Raw genomic sequence first — 14,286 nt, forward strand, 5'->3', positions numbered from 1 at the left:
CAATGGTGCGTAATTACGCACAGAAAGACTAACTTTATTAAAACTTTGAAAAGTTATATCTCAAAAAGTACTTAATGTATCAAAGATTTGTCTTAAAATGTATATAAAAGTCTGAAATATTTTGATAAATTCTGGTCTCGAGGTTAAGTGGTCTAATTTTACCTCTGGAAACCAACGTGCGGTTGCCTGGACCCCCTGCATAGTGTGCCTAGTTTTGCACACTACATAGAGGGCCAGCCTCAGACGGCCATGTTTGAATGGTAAATTAGAAATGGCTCCAGCTTCACCAAATGCACATGAATGAGGCATGACACGTACACATGTCACGCCACAGGGAAGTGTTGTGACATATATGTATGCTTCAGCAGCCAGCTTGTAAAGAATCTTCTTTAATGGAAAAGCAATTGTAAAATTGAAAGTTGTGCATTTGGATGACAATGCCAATAGCAACATGTTAGCAAAGCCAGTAGCTTGGCCTTGTACATCCGAGACCTATTTGCTTTGCATGTGTTCATTTATTTCTCTTTCCTGCCCTCCCTCACTTAGTTCTAACTACGTTTTCTGTTTATCTTGCTTCACGTAGTAACTTTCGCCTTTCGCCATGCTGTAGTTTTTGCAGTTTCTTGCCACACTCCCTTCACCTCACTCTCACCCGTGGCCTGTCATTCTCTTTACCATCCCCAACGCAGGGGCAGAGGAAAAAGAATGCAAGAAGCTGGGAAAAGCTTCTGATGAAACTGGCCAGTTCAGTCTTGGTGAAATCTTGTGCATGCCATGCATGTAGGTTTTAGTGATGCCTCGGCACATAGGCGCTTTAACCCTGCTCTTCACTGCACCTACCCTCCTAACAACCTTTAAATTCTTAAAAAACACAATTTACTTTTATCTTGCCTATTATAGTCAAAAGAGTTAGGAATCTGAACGAGCTGGGATGCTACCACAGAACTATAGATTTAGCACCCCAACTTCACTGTGCAAAAACCATTAAAATTGCTGCACATGGATTACACATATTTAATGCTAGGGGCCACTCAATGGCAACTGTGTTTAAAGCGCACTTAATTAAATAGGCTCCACCCAACCTGTGGAGGACCAATCAGGCCCCTGCATAGCAGTCATTCGATTGATGTACTGGAGGCAACCACATCATGGCTGATTTTGTTTGATTGAGAAATTTGTAAGGCAGATGATAGGAAGATGTATCCTTACACTTAACAAAAAATTGCGCAGCTTAAACTGCTATAATTTCCCCATACTTAGAAGCCACGTTGACCTTTTAAAATGGTGTAATGTGATTAAGAATTAACTCTCCATATTTTGAAAACACCTCTAGATTAATCGTCGGTGCCCTATATTCTAAAGAATTTTATTGATAGAAGGTAACCAAGTTTATTTTAATTGAGTCGTTATAAATAGTGTGGTTATATCATTTGGACACACAATAGGCCGAAAGGATTGCTAGGTTGTGAGCACCAACAAAAAAAACACAAACACACATTCTATTATTGTGTGTTTTTTTTTTTTCAAAAGACGACATGATGTAGGTATTAATTTCAATAAAAGTATATACAGTTTGAGTAATTTATCGAGATACAGCACTCATCATTATATAGTTTGTTGCTTACCTTTAGTCTTGAATTTGATGTTCAAAATATTCCCTCACCCTATCTCGATGTAACACGGTTTTAGCCCTTCAGGTTGATTGTAAAGCGCCCTAACATCTATAATTGTGATGCTGCATAGATAAAATGTAACACAGGAGGTAGTATACGTAGTAGCTGAATGCCAATGACGTTAACCTCTATTGTTTTATGACGGAAGAGATTTAAATATATGCAGTTTTACCTTTAGTCCGAATTATTAACTATGAAACCTGTGTGCGTGCGCGTTTGTAAGTGTGAGTATAAATATACACACACATTCAGCAGACACTTCAGTAGATAGGCTGAAAATAGGACTGAACAATGGAAGATATCTGCTCTTGGGGGAAAGTGTGGGGCAGGGCCGGCGAGGGGCCAGGCTGCCACTTTCACAAAGAGCAGATGCCGGAGAGAGAAGGAGGAACGCGTGGGGGAGGGGCGCCACTGCCGCCTGCACCTCGGGAGGGGGCAGGGAGCAGCTGTCACCGGCCCTTGTCTTCCCTCAGTCTCTGTTCTGCCGAGGAGGGGAGCGCACCGTCTCCCTGCAGCTCCCCGCTCCGTAGCTCATCTCTCTGTACAAGGTGGGTGCCGCGTGCCTTTATTTCTCTGAAGAGGGGATGCTCTTTATTCCTGCATGGGGTACCATGTATTTCCTTTTATGAGCCGGGGAGGAAGGCAGACGTGACGGGGGCGGAATGCAGCCTCGGCTCCCAATTCCTGCAGCCTCCTTTGTTCTCTGTGTCACTCCCGGGGAGTCGACGCTTCGCCTACAAAGCACCAGCGGAGAGGAAACCTCCGCGTTTTTTCTATCGGATTTCTTCCAAAAAACCTCACCACTTAAGCGACCATTTTTTCTGTTAGAACTTTAAGGAACTTTTATTTAAAAGGGGACGCTGGATCTGCAGTGGAAGTTCTTTTTTTTTTTTTTAACACTCGCCTACCTAATTAACGAAATTGCTTGATGAATTGGGATAATTACCGCACAGGAGCGTTTGGGCGGGTGGGGAGGGGCGCCTTTATTTCAAGCCGCTGTAATTGGGTTTTTTTTTTGGTGTCTAAGCATTGCGAGAGGTTTAATTGAACGGTTATCGAGTTTCTCTCGCGTCTGTCTGGTGAGTGGTCGCCGCGGTGCGAGGGTTACTCAGCTCTTAGTGAGCGCATGGGAGGGCGGGGCAGGGCCCGCGTGCTCGGTAATTGCCTCCTCACAGACCCTAGCTGTAACCGAATCAGTGCTCAGCTGCTCCCCATCTGTCCGCAGCTGCAGGCCCGCACGGGCAGGCCTCGTTTAGTCATGGTAAGGGCCGCAAAGGAGGGGTTCATCTGGCACAGCAGAAAATGGGGGCTTTCCTTTGTTGGCAAGGGAGGTGGCTTCTCTCACTATTAGACCTTAGCAGCCAAATAGCCCACGAGACCCAAAGCTTTAAATTTCTTTGGGGTCGAGATCTCAGGTTCTCCCATGTTGGATGTGAGCAGCTGATCCATTCCTCTTGTGTCTGCATTGTGTGTGTGGGGAGGGCAGTTTTATATGAGCAAGGGGAGGGCTGTGTTTTCCATAGCACTAGGACACCATCTCAACTCTGTTTCCCAGCTTGAACAGTACATCTTAAATGCATTTTAGTTTTGCAATTTTGTGAAAACAGTGGTGTCTTTAGACATGATTTTTCGTGTGAGGTACCAAGGGTCCACAGATAACTACAATTGGCGACCATGAAGAGTGAGTACATATAAACGTAATTTACACTTTTTAAGCAGACTGTGAGTTAAACAAGGTTTTTGGAGTTTGTGTCACGCCCGTTTGCTACTTCACATTGCTCTCTCCTGCAGTTCCTTTTTTTAGATAATTGCGTTCTTTTTCTCCTCATATCTTTCTGAAACACCCATTCTACGTATCTCACACATCATCTCCTTGCTCTTCAGTCCCCTCTTTTCACTCTCTCCTGCAAGTACTTCCTTGCATCTCCTTCACTTCACTAATCCTCCCCACACACCCAATGCACCCATTTGTCTGCACTGGATTTTCTTTAACTTTTGCCTTTAACCATTGTTCTGTGCGCTCTGCAGAAAGGCCAAGGATTGGATAAGCCTATATTCCGAATCTCTGAGTAACCCACTGACGGGAACTGTGAGGCATTTGCATTGGGTTGAGCTCTCGATCGTGGGCCACCCACAACCTGAACTCTCACAGCAGCATAGGAGCACCTCTTTTCACACTACCCACAATTCATGAGTAATGTGTTGCATGAAAAAGCTACAGAAACACATTATGAAACATTCAAATACTCTTAGGGAATGCAAGAGTCAGTAAAACGTAGACCGGAACACCATCAATGTTCCCAGACTGAGAGGGCCCTATCTGTTTCTTCTGGCTGCAGCTGTTGCCGGTAATGTGGCACAAAGGAGGCCAGGACATTTACAAGCCAGGCACCGGCTCCATTCCCCGAGCCATTCCGCTGTTTCTAAATCTCCTAGAAAGTAAAGCAAGCTAACATTTGTAAAAATACAATAAAACAAGAATAGATCTGGTGTTTGTGCCAACCTTTTGACTTTGCAAGAAATGCTTGTTTTATCATAGGTTTGTAAATCTTGTTTGTTGGGGAAGCTGCTAGACCCACCTCAATCAAAAAAAGAAAATTGGATAAAGGCAAAAATGGTTTTAAGGTGCTTAGAAAGCCCACATTGCCATTGTAGTCCCTGACACAGAAGGAAACCATTTTGTGTGTGGTTTTGCCCCCTGTGAAAGGGCAAAATGCTGTCACTCACAGCAAAGTTAACCAATGGCTGAAGTGGGCTGACCAACTGCCCATGCTGTACTGGGCGAAAGACAAACATTTTGATTGTTTGGCTGTGAGCTGTTACATGGGAATCACAACATAGATCAAAGTCGTGCTGTGTATTACATTTCATTTGTGTACGTATGTATGTGTATATATGTATGTATATATATATATGTATATAAAGCTCTGACGAGACGTTTAAGTGCTTAATGCTGGGTAGCACACTGCTGTGCAACCCAAGACTAGGGATCAGTCCAGTGTTGGTGTTGGTTATTAGATTAGTCGTGTGTGCTCAAGCAACACACAACTGTGTGCCATGCATTTGCTTCAGTTTCTTTTGCAGTAGATTAAAGTAATGAGTTAGGTGTGATCATTATTGGGGAAGGGGATGTGTGAGTTCATTCTGATGTTTGGTGTGGTTAATAGATGAGCTTGAGGAGATCGGTAGCGTTAGTTACAGTGGTATTAGCCTCCAAAAAAGGGAGGAGGTGTTGTGATCTTTGAAATGAGGTGTGGGCAGTTTGCAAATACAGATAAAGCCAACCGTGCATGTGGATTAGAGGAGGTTGTCCTCCAAGAGAAGAGCCATGCAGCAAATAGAAAGGAAAGAAAGATGTTTGAAAAGGAGTGGTGACCATCAGACGTTTTAAGTAAAGATTAGTTTTTCATGCCAGGTTTTAGGAATGTAGAAGATGCTTTTGGAAGTGGGATGCAGAAATGGTGAAAGAAACATTATTTACATGTGAGTATAGTGCTATATTAGGTTTTTTGCTTGGTATCAGAGTAAGGTGTGTGTCTAACGTTATGTTTATCTGTGTGTTTTGAAGGTGTATGTTGGTGCAGAAGGGGCCATTAATTTCCAAGCACTTTTCTTACTATATGGCTTTGGTGTTGTTTCGTGATCCTCATGGTGAAGGGTTTCTGTCTAGAGGTTGCTGTCTGCTGTGACCATTAAGTATGTGAGTTAGTAATTAATAGTATTCAGTGATATAGTTGAGTACGTACGTACTGCTATTGTCGGTCCGAAAAAAACATATATGGGTTACCAGAGTGTGTTGGTTGCATGCGTAACATTTGTGTATAGTCCAGGCCATTGGATGTATGTGGTAATGGAGGACCAAATTATAATGCACGCATGGCAGATATGGAAAGAAATGACAAACACATTGGCACAATCAGTGTCCATATTATTTCATTATTTTAGCATTTCAACAATGATTTATTCCGCCATGGTAAAGTTGCACCTCTTTAGTGTCAGTTTAAAACCTGAATACAGCAATGAGACACTGGAATGTGACCTGATAACCTTGGCAGAGGGTCTACTGCTGTGCGGAACACTTGGATGTGCTTACTTTTAGTAACTTTTGAACTGTTTGTGCTAGAAACAAATTATTTTTGTTGAAATATGCAATTTAGTGGAAAGTCGTGGATTATGTGGCAAAGCCATAATCAAGGAGAAAACGCTGTGTGGACAGAATCGCTCAATTCTTGTGGACCTGTATGTAGTGTATTGATTGTTGTGTTGGGTCGGTCGGTTTTGGGTTTGGATGGTAAAAAGAGGAGAAAAAAAAAAAATATATAGATATATATTTTATTATTATTATTTTTTTTTTTTTACGGGTGTTTTAGAATAATGTGATGATGGGTAGTGCAATCTGAGTAGTAAGTCCTTGCTTTCAGTTAACAGATCGGTGCATTTTGTGAACCGGTTTAGTTGAACCAATTTGTTGTACACCTGAAAACGAAATATAAAACGAAAGTCAGCGACTAAAAAAAGTTGTGCTAGTGAACCTCAGTCGATAGCTAACCCCAAGATAAGAAGACACAGGGCCTGTAATAGTTACAAATCACTGTGGCACCAAAGAATTCGTGGCTGTTTAGTCAACAGCATTCTGTGACATGTAGGCACAAACTAATAAGAAGTTGCAGGGGAAGTCTTAGAATGCAAAGTTCTCCAGGCTAAAAAGCTGGAACTGGCTATGATATGGTGCACCGGGCCAGCAGAAAACACCAGGACGCTTTGAATGTGCACCTCCTTGGAAAATCATGAGCCATCTGTCTTGGAATGAGTTTATGCCACACAGATTTGCTATAATGTACACGGAACGCAGCACAAAATATGATTGGACGTCTCACGCTTTATTGAATGTGAAAACATTCCTAAACCTGAGATTTATATCTGGGTGAAGAAAGAGGGCTGGTCCCTAGAGAAACAGCAAGCTTTAGGGACCCAAACTTCCAGTGAGGAAAAAAATCTATGCTAGGCACCTCTGATTAAAGGACCACTAGGCATTATAGTGTTTGGAAATCTTCTCACAATCCTCCTAGGTCATTGGCCTCAACTCTACACAATGGAGGGTGTAAATTGTGAGGGAGCGCGCATAGGATTAATCACTGTTGGCTTCATTGAGGTGGGACAAGAGCAGAGCTCGGAGTGGGGTCTGTGGCTTCAGTAGTAATGAATCGGGAACCCCACACTCTCTTTACACTTGTACTTGAATATTGTACACTTATAGCAGCAGCGCTTGCATTTAAGTCAGAGACATAAATGTGAGGATATTGGATTTTTTTCTGGTGTCTGCATTTAATTGGGAAGTACATCATGTACTATATGTAGAGCCATGGGAATTATACGATTCTGCAGCCATGACGTTTTCTGCATAATTATGGATCTGCCTAATTTGCCACATGAGCCATAATCTGTTGTATTATCTGCAGATTTTAACAAAAAAAGTTATTTCTAACTCGCTGAGATCAAAACTTACAAAAACATAAGTATTCCTCCACTGTGGAAGGCCCTTCACAAAGGTTGACTATACATCTTTCAGGTGTGCTTTTTGCTGTATTAGGTTGTTAATAAGGTGAAATCTTTACTCAGACAGTGTAACTAGGTGAAAATTTTACAAAATAAATGAAGTAATACTATCACAAAATGTGTTGCACTATGCAACATAACTTGCCTTTCCTTGTCACATAATTTAGTCAATATTGCTATATAATGTGGACTTACCTGCCACATAATTCCAGTGGCCCTGATTGTAAGTGGTTAAGTGTGGAATGTATGCATTTTAAGAGAGTGGGTGGTTTGTGTTTGTCTTACGTATTGTATTGCAACTGTAATGGCTAAACCGAAGTAAAAGACTGGGGTGCTAACACTATGCCCTTACCTGAAAACAGTCGATTTGAATCATCAACGGACATGCGTGAAATATTTTAACAAAAAAATCCAAGGTGTCATGTCTTTCAACAGCATCACTTTGAGGCAGAGCCCTGAGTTGTCTTTGATCCTTTTCTTTTTACATGTTCTTCTTAAAAATCATTGCTTTTCACTTAGGACTGTATGCCGATTCTTTCTAGCCTAAAATACTTTTGTTGCACTCCAAAACTCCTTAGATGCACCTAGGAGTGGCTTAAACCGCAGAGAAATGATCAATTCCATATTTTCTTCACTCCAGTGCTGGGAGAGTCAAATGATTAATATATATTCTATCTCTCTTCCACACACCAGTTTAATAATATGCCATGCTTTGTCCTGGCATGGCCATATACTATGGTTATGAGCAAACTCTCTATCACATGGGATATAGTGCTTCCCGTTCTAGGGTTTTATTTAACACTTGGAGGCGTCTGGGAGTTGTAGTATAGTTTCATCTCAGTGGACACAATTGGACCAGTGCACTTGATGCTTTGTCAAGGGACACTCCAGAACCGTTAGTCTGGTGCCACAAATGGTGGGAACTTCACTGGTAGCCCTGCAGCTGTTGGTGACATACAGCAACCTACAGAATAACAGTTACAGTAAACTGAGCTATTTGGTATCTATTTGTATAAATGTTTGTTGAGGCGGAGCTACGTCAGACCGAGTAGGCTAGGCATCACATGGTCTCTCCCAGTGGCAGTTGATACACCTTCTCAGCACTGCTGCTGGCAGTGACTTGCAACCAACCCCCACTTATTGTCCTAACTTCAGTACTTTGGGCTCCTCGGAATGGCGAGGGGGCCTTTATAATGGGGTGGATGCAAGTGGTTCAGTCTGGCCCTCAAAATGATGTCTCTTTGTACCATTGCACTGCCGTACTAACTAGAGCCACGCCTCTGAGCGCGCGCCCTGGAGCCCGGCAGAGAGCGCGAGGCCCATTAACCATCTGTTCGGAGAGCACACCTGCAGCGGAGTGGACTGCGCCGCTTTGGGGACGTGAGATGCGCGTAAAACGCACTACCACCTCCTGCCGAACCAGATACTCACATTTTCATTTTATCCGAAGCGCATTTATCCAGTGCGCAACATTATTTCCACCTTGCCCTGAGCACTGCCTAACGAACACAGTTTCTATTTATGAATTTCAAATAAAAGCTTGTCTACTTTGCAGCACCCTGGACAGCTCCCCTCAACATCCGAACCGCACCTTGTGTAGAATACCCAGACTGAAATACATTATTAGATCGCCCGTTCTGGGTCTGAACCGTGGAAAGGGCAAACGTATTTAGTACTCAAGAAGTGTCTGACGCCATTTGGTGCACATCCAAACTGTGTAATTTAAAGGCCGGGGAATACGAAAACTAAAGTTTGATGTTACGAGGAATGTCATATTTTTTTTTTTTTTTTTCTTTTTTTTTTAATGTATGTCAACCTAGCGAATCAAGTACACAGCTCCCTTGTATTTGGGAGATGACTCGAGACGGGCATATCACTGTCACGTGACCATTGAATGACCAAATCGCATGACTCACTTCACACATCTCATTTTAAAGTTTCTTGAAAGAGCTGCGGGGGCATCTTTACTACTTGGCCGCCATTGTCCTCACCCTCCGTGACCTCACCAGGCAGTGACTCATCGCTGCAGCGCTGGACTCTTACTTTAGGTGATGTCACCCAGTAATGGAAGCTCTTTGTTGCCAGATTCTAGGCAGATAAATGAATACTTATGTATTTCTATTGACCTCGACAGATGTTAAAGACCCCCAGGCCTATTCGGTCTGCTCATTTCATCTCTTCTGTTTGCACACAGCCTCACGGGGTCTCGAGCTTTACCTGTGCTCAGTCGATGCTACGGCTCTTCACTTTCTGTTGCAGGGGCTTTTTATTTGTTTCAATGTCCCTATCTCCTTCATTTATTTCTGGACATTTTCCTGTGTATTGCCTGTCCAGATAGTGAACAATTGTGTTTTCTTGTTTATTGGGTATGTTATAATTTATAATGACAGTCTTAAGTGCACGTTACCCAGACACATAGTGCATCTCAAATGTCTAGGTCTGGGCTCTTCAAAATACCCCCAAAAAGTCAGTTTTTAAAGATCACGGACACGAATCTATTTGCTCATTCCTTTTGTGTGCTTTTGTTTAGATGTGGCACTGCTCCTGGTGCCCCGCTTGCCCTACCAGTGGGTGGACCAGTAGGCCCGGGGTGAGATCTCATCTCTGACTGGTTTTCATGGCCATGATTTCATATGTCATTTGGGGACAGACTTACTATTGGCAGGAGCTGCTTGCTGCAGCTTTCCAATTGGCCTTGTAGCCTTGCTGCTGGCCACAAGGCCGTTCTTCAGTTTTCAGTACTGCACTTGCCCTACATCCAAACCCTTACTTCTCTAGCCCTGCTCACTTAACTGTAAGGGCGATTTGTCTTGCACCCTGGTCTTCATTAGCTAACCTCCTCCAAGAGACAGCAAGCTTCTTGGCTTTGCCATCCCTGGTTTTTTGAGAGAATGTGGACTTTAATAATCATACTGTGAATAGGTGACTTTAATAACTGACATAAAAACCATTTTAGCAGGAAATATTTTTTGCACGTTTATTGACTAAACAAGTTTGGTTAACTGAGGTTTAATACAGATGTCAGCAGTGAGATGAGTTAAGTAGCTGACGCCCATACTGAGAAAGCATGTGCTGTTCTATTGGGAACTGCAAAAGAAGTCTGATCCCTCCTACTGCCCCATTTAGTGCCCCCTGGCCGCGGCCTGTCACCACCAGTGATGTCATTTTTGGAGTTGACTCCTCTACTGGTGCCGTATTGTACTTGCATGGGGACAGAATTACTTCTTGTAGGAAAGTACCATCTTGCCTGGCATGTTACCCCCATATTTCACTGTATATATGTTGTTTTAGTTGTATGTGTCACTGGGACCCTGCCAGACAGGGCCCCAGGGCTCATAAGTGTGCCCTGTATGTGTTACCTGTGTTATGACTAACTGTCTCACTGAGGCTCTGCTAATCAGAACCTCAATGGTTATGCTCTCTCATTTCTTTCCAAATTGTCACTAACAGGCTAGTGACCAATTTTACCAATTTACATTGGCATACTGGAACACCCTTATAATTCCCTAGTATATGGTACTGAGGTACCCAGGGTATTGGGGTTCCAGGAGATCCCTATGGGCTGCAGCACTTCTTTTGCCACCCATAGGGAGCTCTGACAATTCTTACACAGGCCTGCCACTGCAGCCTGAGTGAAATAACGTCCACGTTATTTCACAGCCATTTTACACTGCACTTAAGTAACTTATAAGTCACCTATATGTCTAACCTTTTACCTGGTAAAGGTTGGGTGCTAAGTTACTTAGTGTGTGGGCACCCTGGCACTAGCCAAGGTGCCCCCACATTGTTCAGGGCCAATTCCCCGGACTTTGTGAGTGCAGGGACACCATTACACGTGTGCACTATACATAGGTCACTACCTATGTATAGCTTCACAATGGTAACTCCGAATATGGCCATGTAACATGTCTAAGATCATGGAATTGCCCCACCAATGCCATCCTGGTATTGGGGAGACAGTCCCATGATTCCCCGGGTCTCTAGCACAGACCCGGGTACCGCCAAACTGCCTTTCCCGGGGTTTCACTGCAGCTGCTGCCAACCCCTTGTACAAATTTCTGCCCTCCTGGGGTACAGCCAGGCTTGGCCCAGGAAGGCAGAACAAAGGACTTCCTCAGAGAGAGGGTGTTACACCCTCTCCCTTTGGAATAAGGTGTCAGGGCTGGGGAGGAGTAGCCTCCCCCAGCCTCTGGAAATGCTTTGATGGGCACAGATGGTACCCATCTCTGCATAAGCCAGTCTACACCGGTTCAGGGATCCCTCAGCCCTGCTCTGGCGCGAAACTGGACAAAGGAAAGGGGAGTGAACACTCCCCTGACCTGCACCTCCCCTAGGAGGTGCCCAGAGCTCCTCCAGTGTGCTCCAGACCTCTGCCATCTTGGAAACAGAGGTGCTGCTGGCACACTGGACTGCTCTGAGTGGCCAGGGACAGCAGGTGACATCAGAGACTCCTTCTGATAGGCTCCTTCAGGTGTTGCTAGCCTATCCTCTCTCCTAGGTAGCCAAACCTCCTTTTCCGGCTATTTAGGGTCTCTGCTTTGGGGAATTCCTTAGATAACGAATGCAAGAGCTCATCAGAGTTCCTCTGCATCTCTCTCTTCACCTTCTGCCAAGGAATCGACTGCTGACTGCGCTGGAAGCCTGCAAAACTGCAACAAAGTAGCAAAGACGACTACTGTGACATTGTAACGCTGATCCTGCCGCCTTCTCGACTGTTTTCCTGGTGGTGCATGCTGTGGGGGTAGTCTGCCTCCTCTCTGCACTAGATGCTCCGAAGAAATCTCCTGTGGGTTGACGGAATCTTCCCCCTGCAACCGCAGGCACCAAAGAACTGCATCACCGGTCCTCTGGGTCTCCTCTCAGCACGACGAGCGAGGTCCCTTGAACTCAGCAACTCTGTCCAAGTGACTCCCACAGTCCAGTGACTCTTCAGTCCAAGTTTGGTGGAGGTAAGTCCTTGCCTCCCACACTAGACTGCATTGCTGGGAACCGCGTGTTTTGCAGCTACTCTGGCTCCTGTGCATTCACCGAGGATTTCCTTCGTGCACAGCCCAGCCTGGGTCCCCTGCATTGCACATTGCATGACCTCCTGAGTTGTCCTCCGGCGGCGTGGGACTCTCTTGTGCAACTTCGGGTGAGCACTGATTCACTTCGTAGTGCCTGTTCCGGCACTTCTGCGGGTGCTGCTTGCTTCTGAGTGGGCTCTTTGTCTTGCTGGACGCCCCCTCTGTCCCCTCACGCAATTGGTGACATCCTGGTCCCTCCTGGGCCACAGCAGCATCCAAAAACCCTAAGCGCGACCCTTGCAGCTAGCAAGGCTTGTTTGCGGTCTTTCTGCACGAAAACACTTCTGCACGACTCTTCACGACGTGGGACATCCATCCTCCAAAGGGGAAGTTTCTAGCCCTTGTCGTTCCTGCAGAATCCTCCGCTTCTACCATCCGGTGGCAGCTTCTTTGCACCTACAGCTGGCATTTCCTGGGCATCTGCCCACTCCCGACTTGATCGTGACTCTTGGACTTGGTCCCCTTGTTCCACAGGTACTCTCGCCAGGAAATCCATCGTTGTTGCATTGCTGGTATTGTTGTTTCAGGCAGAATTCCCCTATCACGACTTCTGTGCTCTTTGGGGAACTTAGGTGCACTTGGCACCCACTTTTCAGGGTCTTGGGGTGGGCTATTTTTCTAACCCTCACTGTTTTCTTACAGTCCCAGCGATCCTCTACAAGGTCACATAGGTTTGGGGTCCATTCGTGGTTCGCATTCCACTTCTAGAGTATATGGTTTGTGTTGCCCCTATCCCTATGTGCCCCTATTGCATTCTATTGTGACTATACATTGTTTGCACTGTTTTCTATTGCTATTACTGCATATTTCGGTATCGTGTACATATATCTTGTGTATATTTGCTATCCTCATACTGAGGGTACTCGCTGAGATACTTTTGGCATATTGTCATAAAAATAAAGTACCTTTATTTTTAGTATATCTGTGTATTGTGTTTTCTTATGATATTGTGCATATGACACTAGTGGTACTGTAGGCGCTTTACTCGTCTCCTAGTTCAGCCTAAGCTGCTCTGCTAAGCTACCTTTTCTATCAGCCTAAGCTGCTAGACACCCCTCTACACTAATAAGGGATACCTGGGCCTGGTGCAAGGTGTAAGTACCCCTTGGTACTCACTACAAGCCAGTCCAGCCTCCTACACTTCTCTTGCAGGGAAGCCTTGCTAACATTACTGTCCCTTCTATTGTCCTATCGTGGGTGAGACTAAGCTGTGTTTCCTTTGCAGTCACCAGCATCAAGTAACTACCTAGACCAGGCAAAGACTAGGACTAAATCACAAATGGGAGTACGGGGGTTCTTGTAACGTAAGTAGGTCAATAGTGTATCAATTGTGACACTAGACCACTCGTATACCTCGACTAGAGGTGAAAAGTGGGTGAGCTGTGAAGTGGTGTATGGTCTGAGGGGGGGATTTCCTTTACGGACTAGGTGGCCTCACACACTATATAGTGTCATGCTTCATCATATGACCACCTAGCCCCACCCGGGTAGGACAGTGCCACCTGGGCGGACTCATCCTCACTGTTAAAGGAACAGGAGGGAGTGCGTAAATTAGTTTGATTTCTGGAAAATGGGATCCAGCTATGCTAGGGAAATAAAAACACCTACTTGGATACCTGGGTAAGTTTAGTAGAGGGTTCTGCGTGGTGTGATTAAAAAGGAATGGGGGAACCGGTGTGAGAGCAATGACTCACAAGGTCACCTATCTAAAAGGAGTAGCCGACATGTTTCTGCCCTTGTAATTGAGCTATGGAGGGTCTCTGGGCATTCATCAGGGCGTTGGATCCCCGTTGCATATGCTTCTTAAGCGCTGCAGAAATAATCACATTTGAAAAAGGGGAAGGGCCTACCTTAACCAAGGGATTACCTGGGGAGGACCTATAGTAAATGGGATAAAAACAGACCAAAAATAGATAGTGAAAAGATAAAACACAGCAAACCACTACACACGTGACATAATTCATGCAGGCCGCAGGAGTACTGGTTGCAAA

General features: G+C 44.7%; 1 protein-coding gene across 2 annotated transcripts in view; it reads left to right on the plus strand.

The window, feature by feature from the left end:
- Positions 1-1,986: 1,986 nt before the first annotated feature.
- LOC138267921 (uncharacterized) overlaps positions 1,987-14,286 on the plus strand; it is a 54,945-nt gene continuing 42,645 nt past the window's right edge. The window contains exon 1 of one of the 2 annotated variants that reach the window (XM_069217191.1): positions 1,987-2,221. Coding sequence is in view for 1 of the 2 variants with exons in the window: in XM_069217190.1 (XP_069073291.1) it covers positions 2,800-2,934 (135 nt within the window). In the remaining variant the exon portion in view is untranslated. Of the gene's footprint in view, positions 2,222-2,764; positions 2,935-14,286 lie in introns of those variants that run through there. The other variant, XM_069217190.1, reaches the window with a different exon arrangement.

The sequence above is a fragment of the Pleurodeles waltl genome, chromosome 12 (assembly GCF_031143425.1).
Source record: "Pleurodeles waltl isolate 20211129_DDA chromosome 12, aPleWal1.hap1.20221129, whole genome shotgun sequence".
Lineage (NCBI taxonomy): Eukaryota > Metazoa > Chordata > Amphibia > Caudata > Salamandridae > Pleurodeles > Pleurodeles waltl.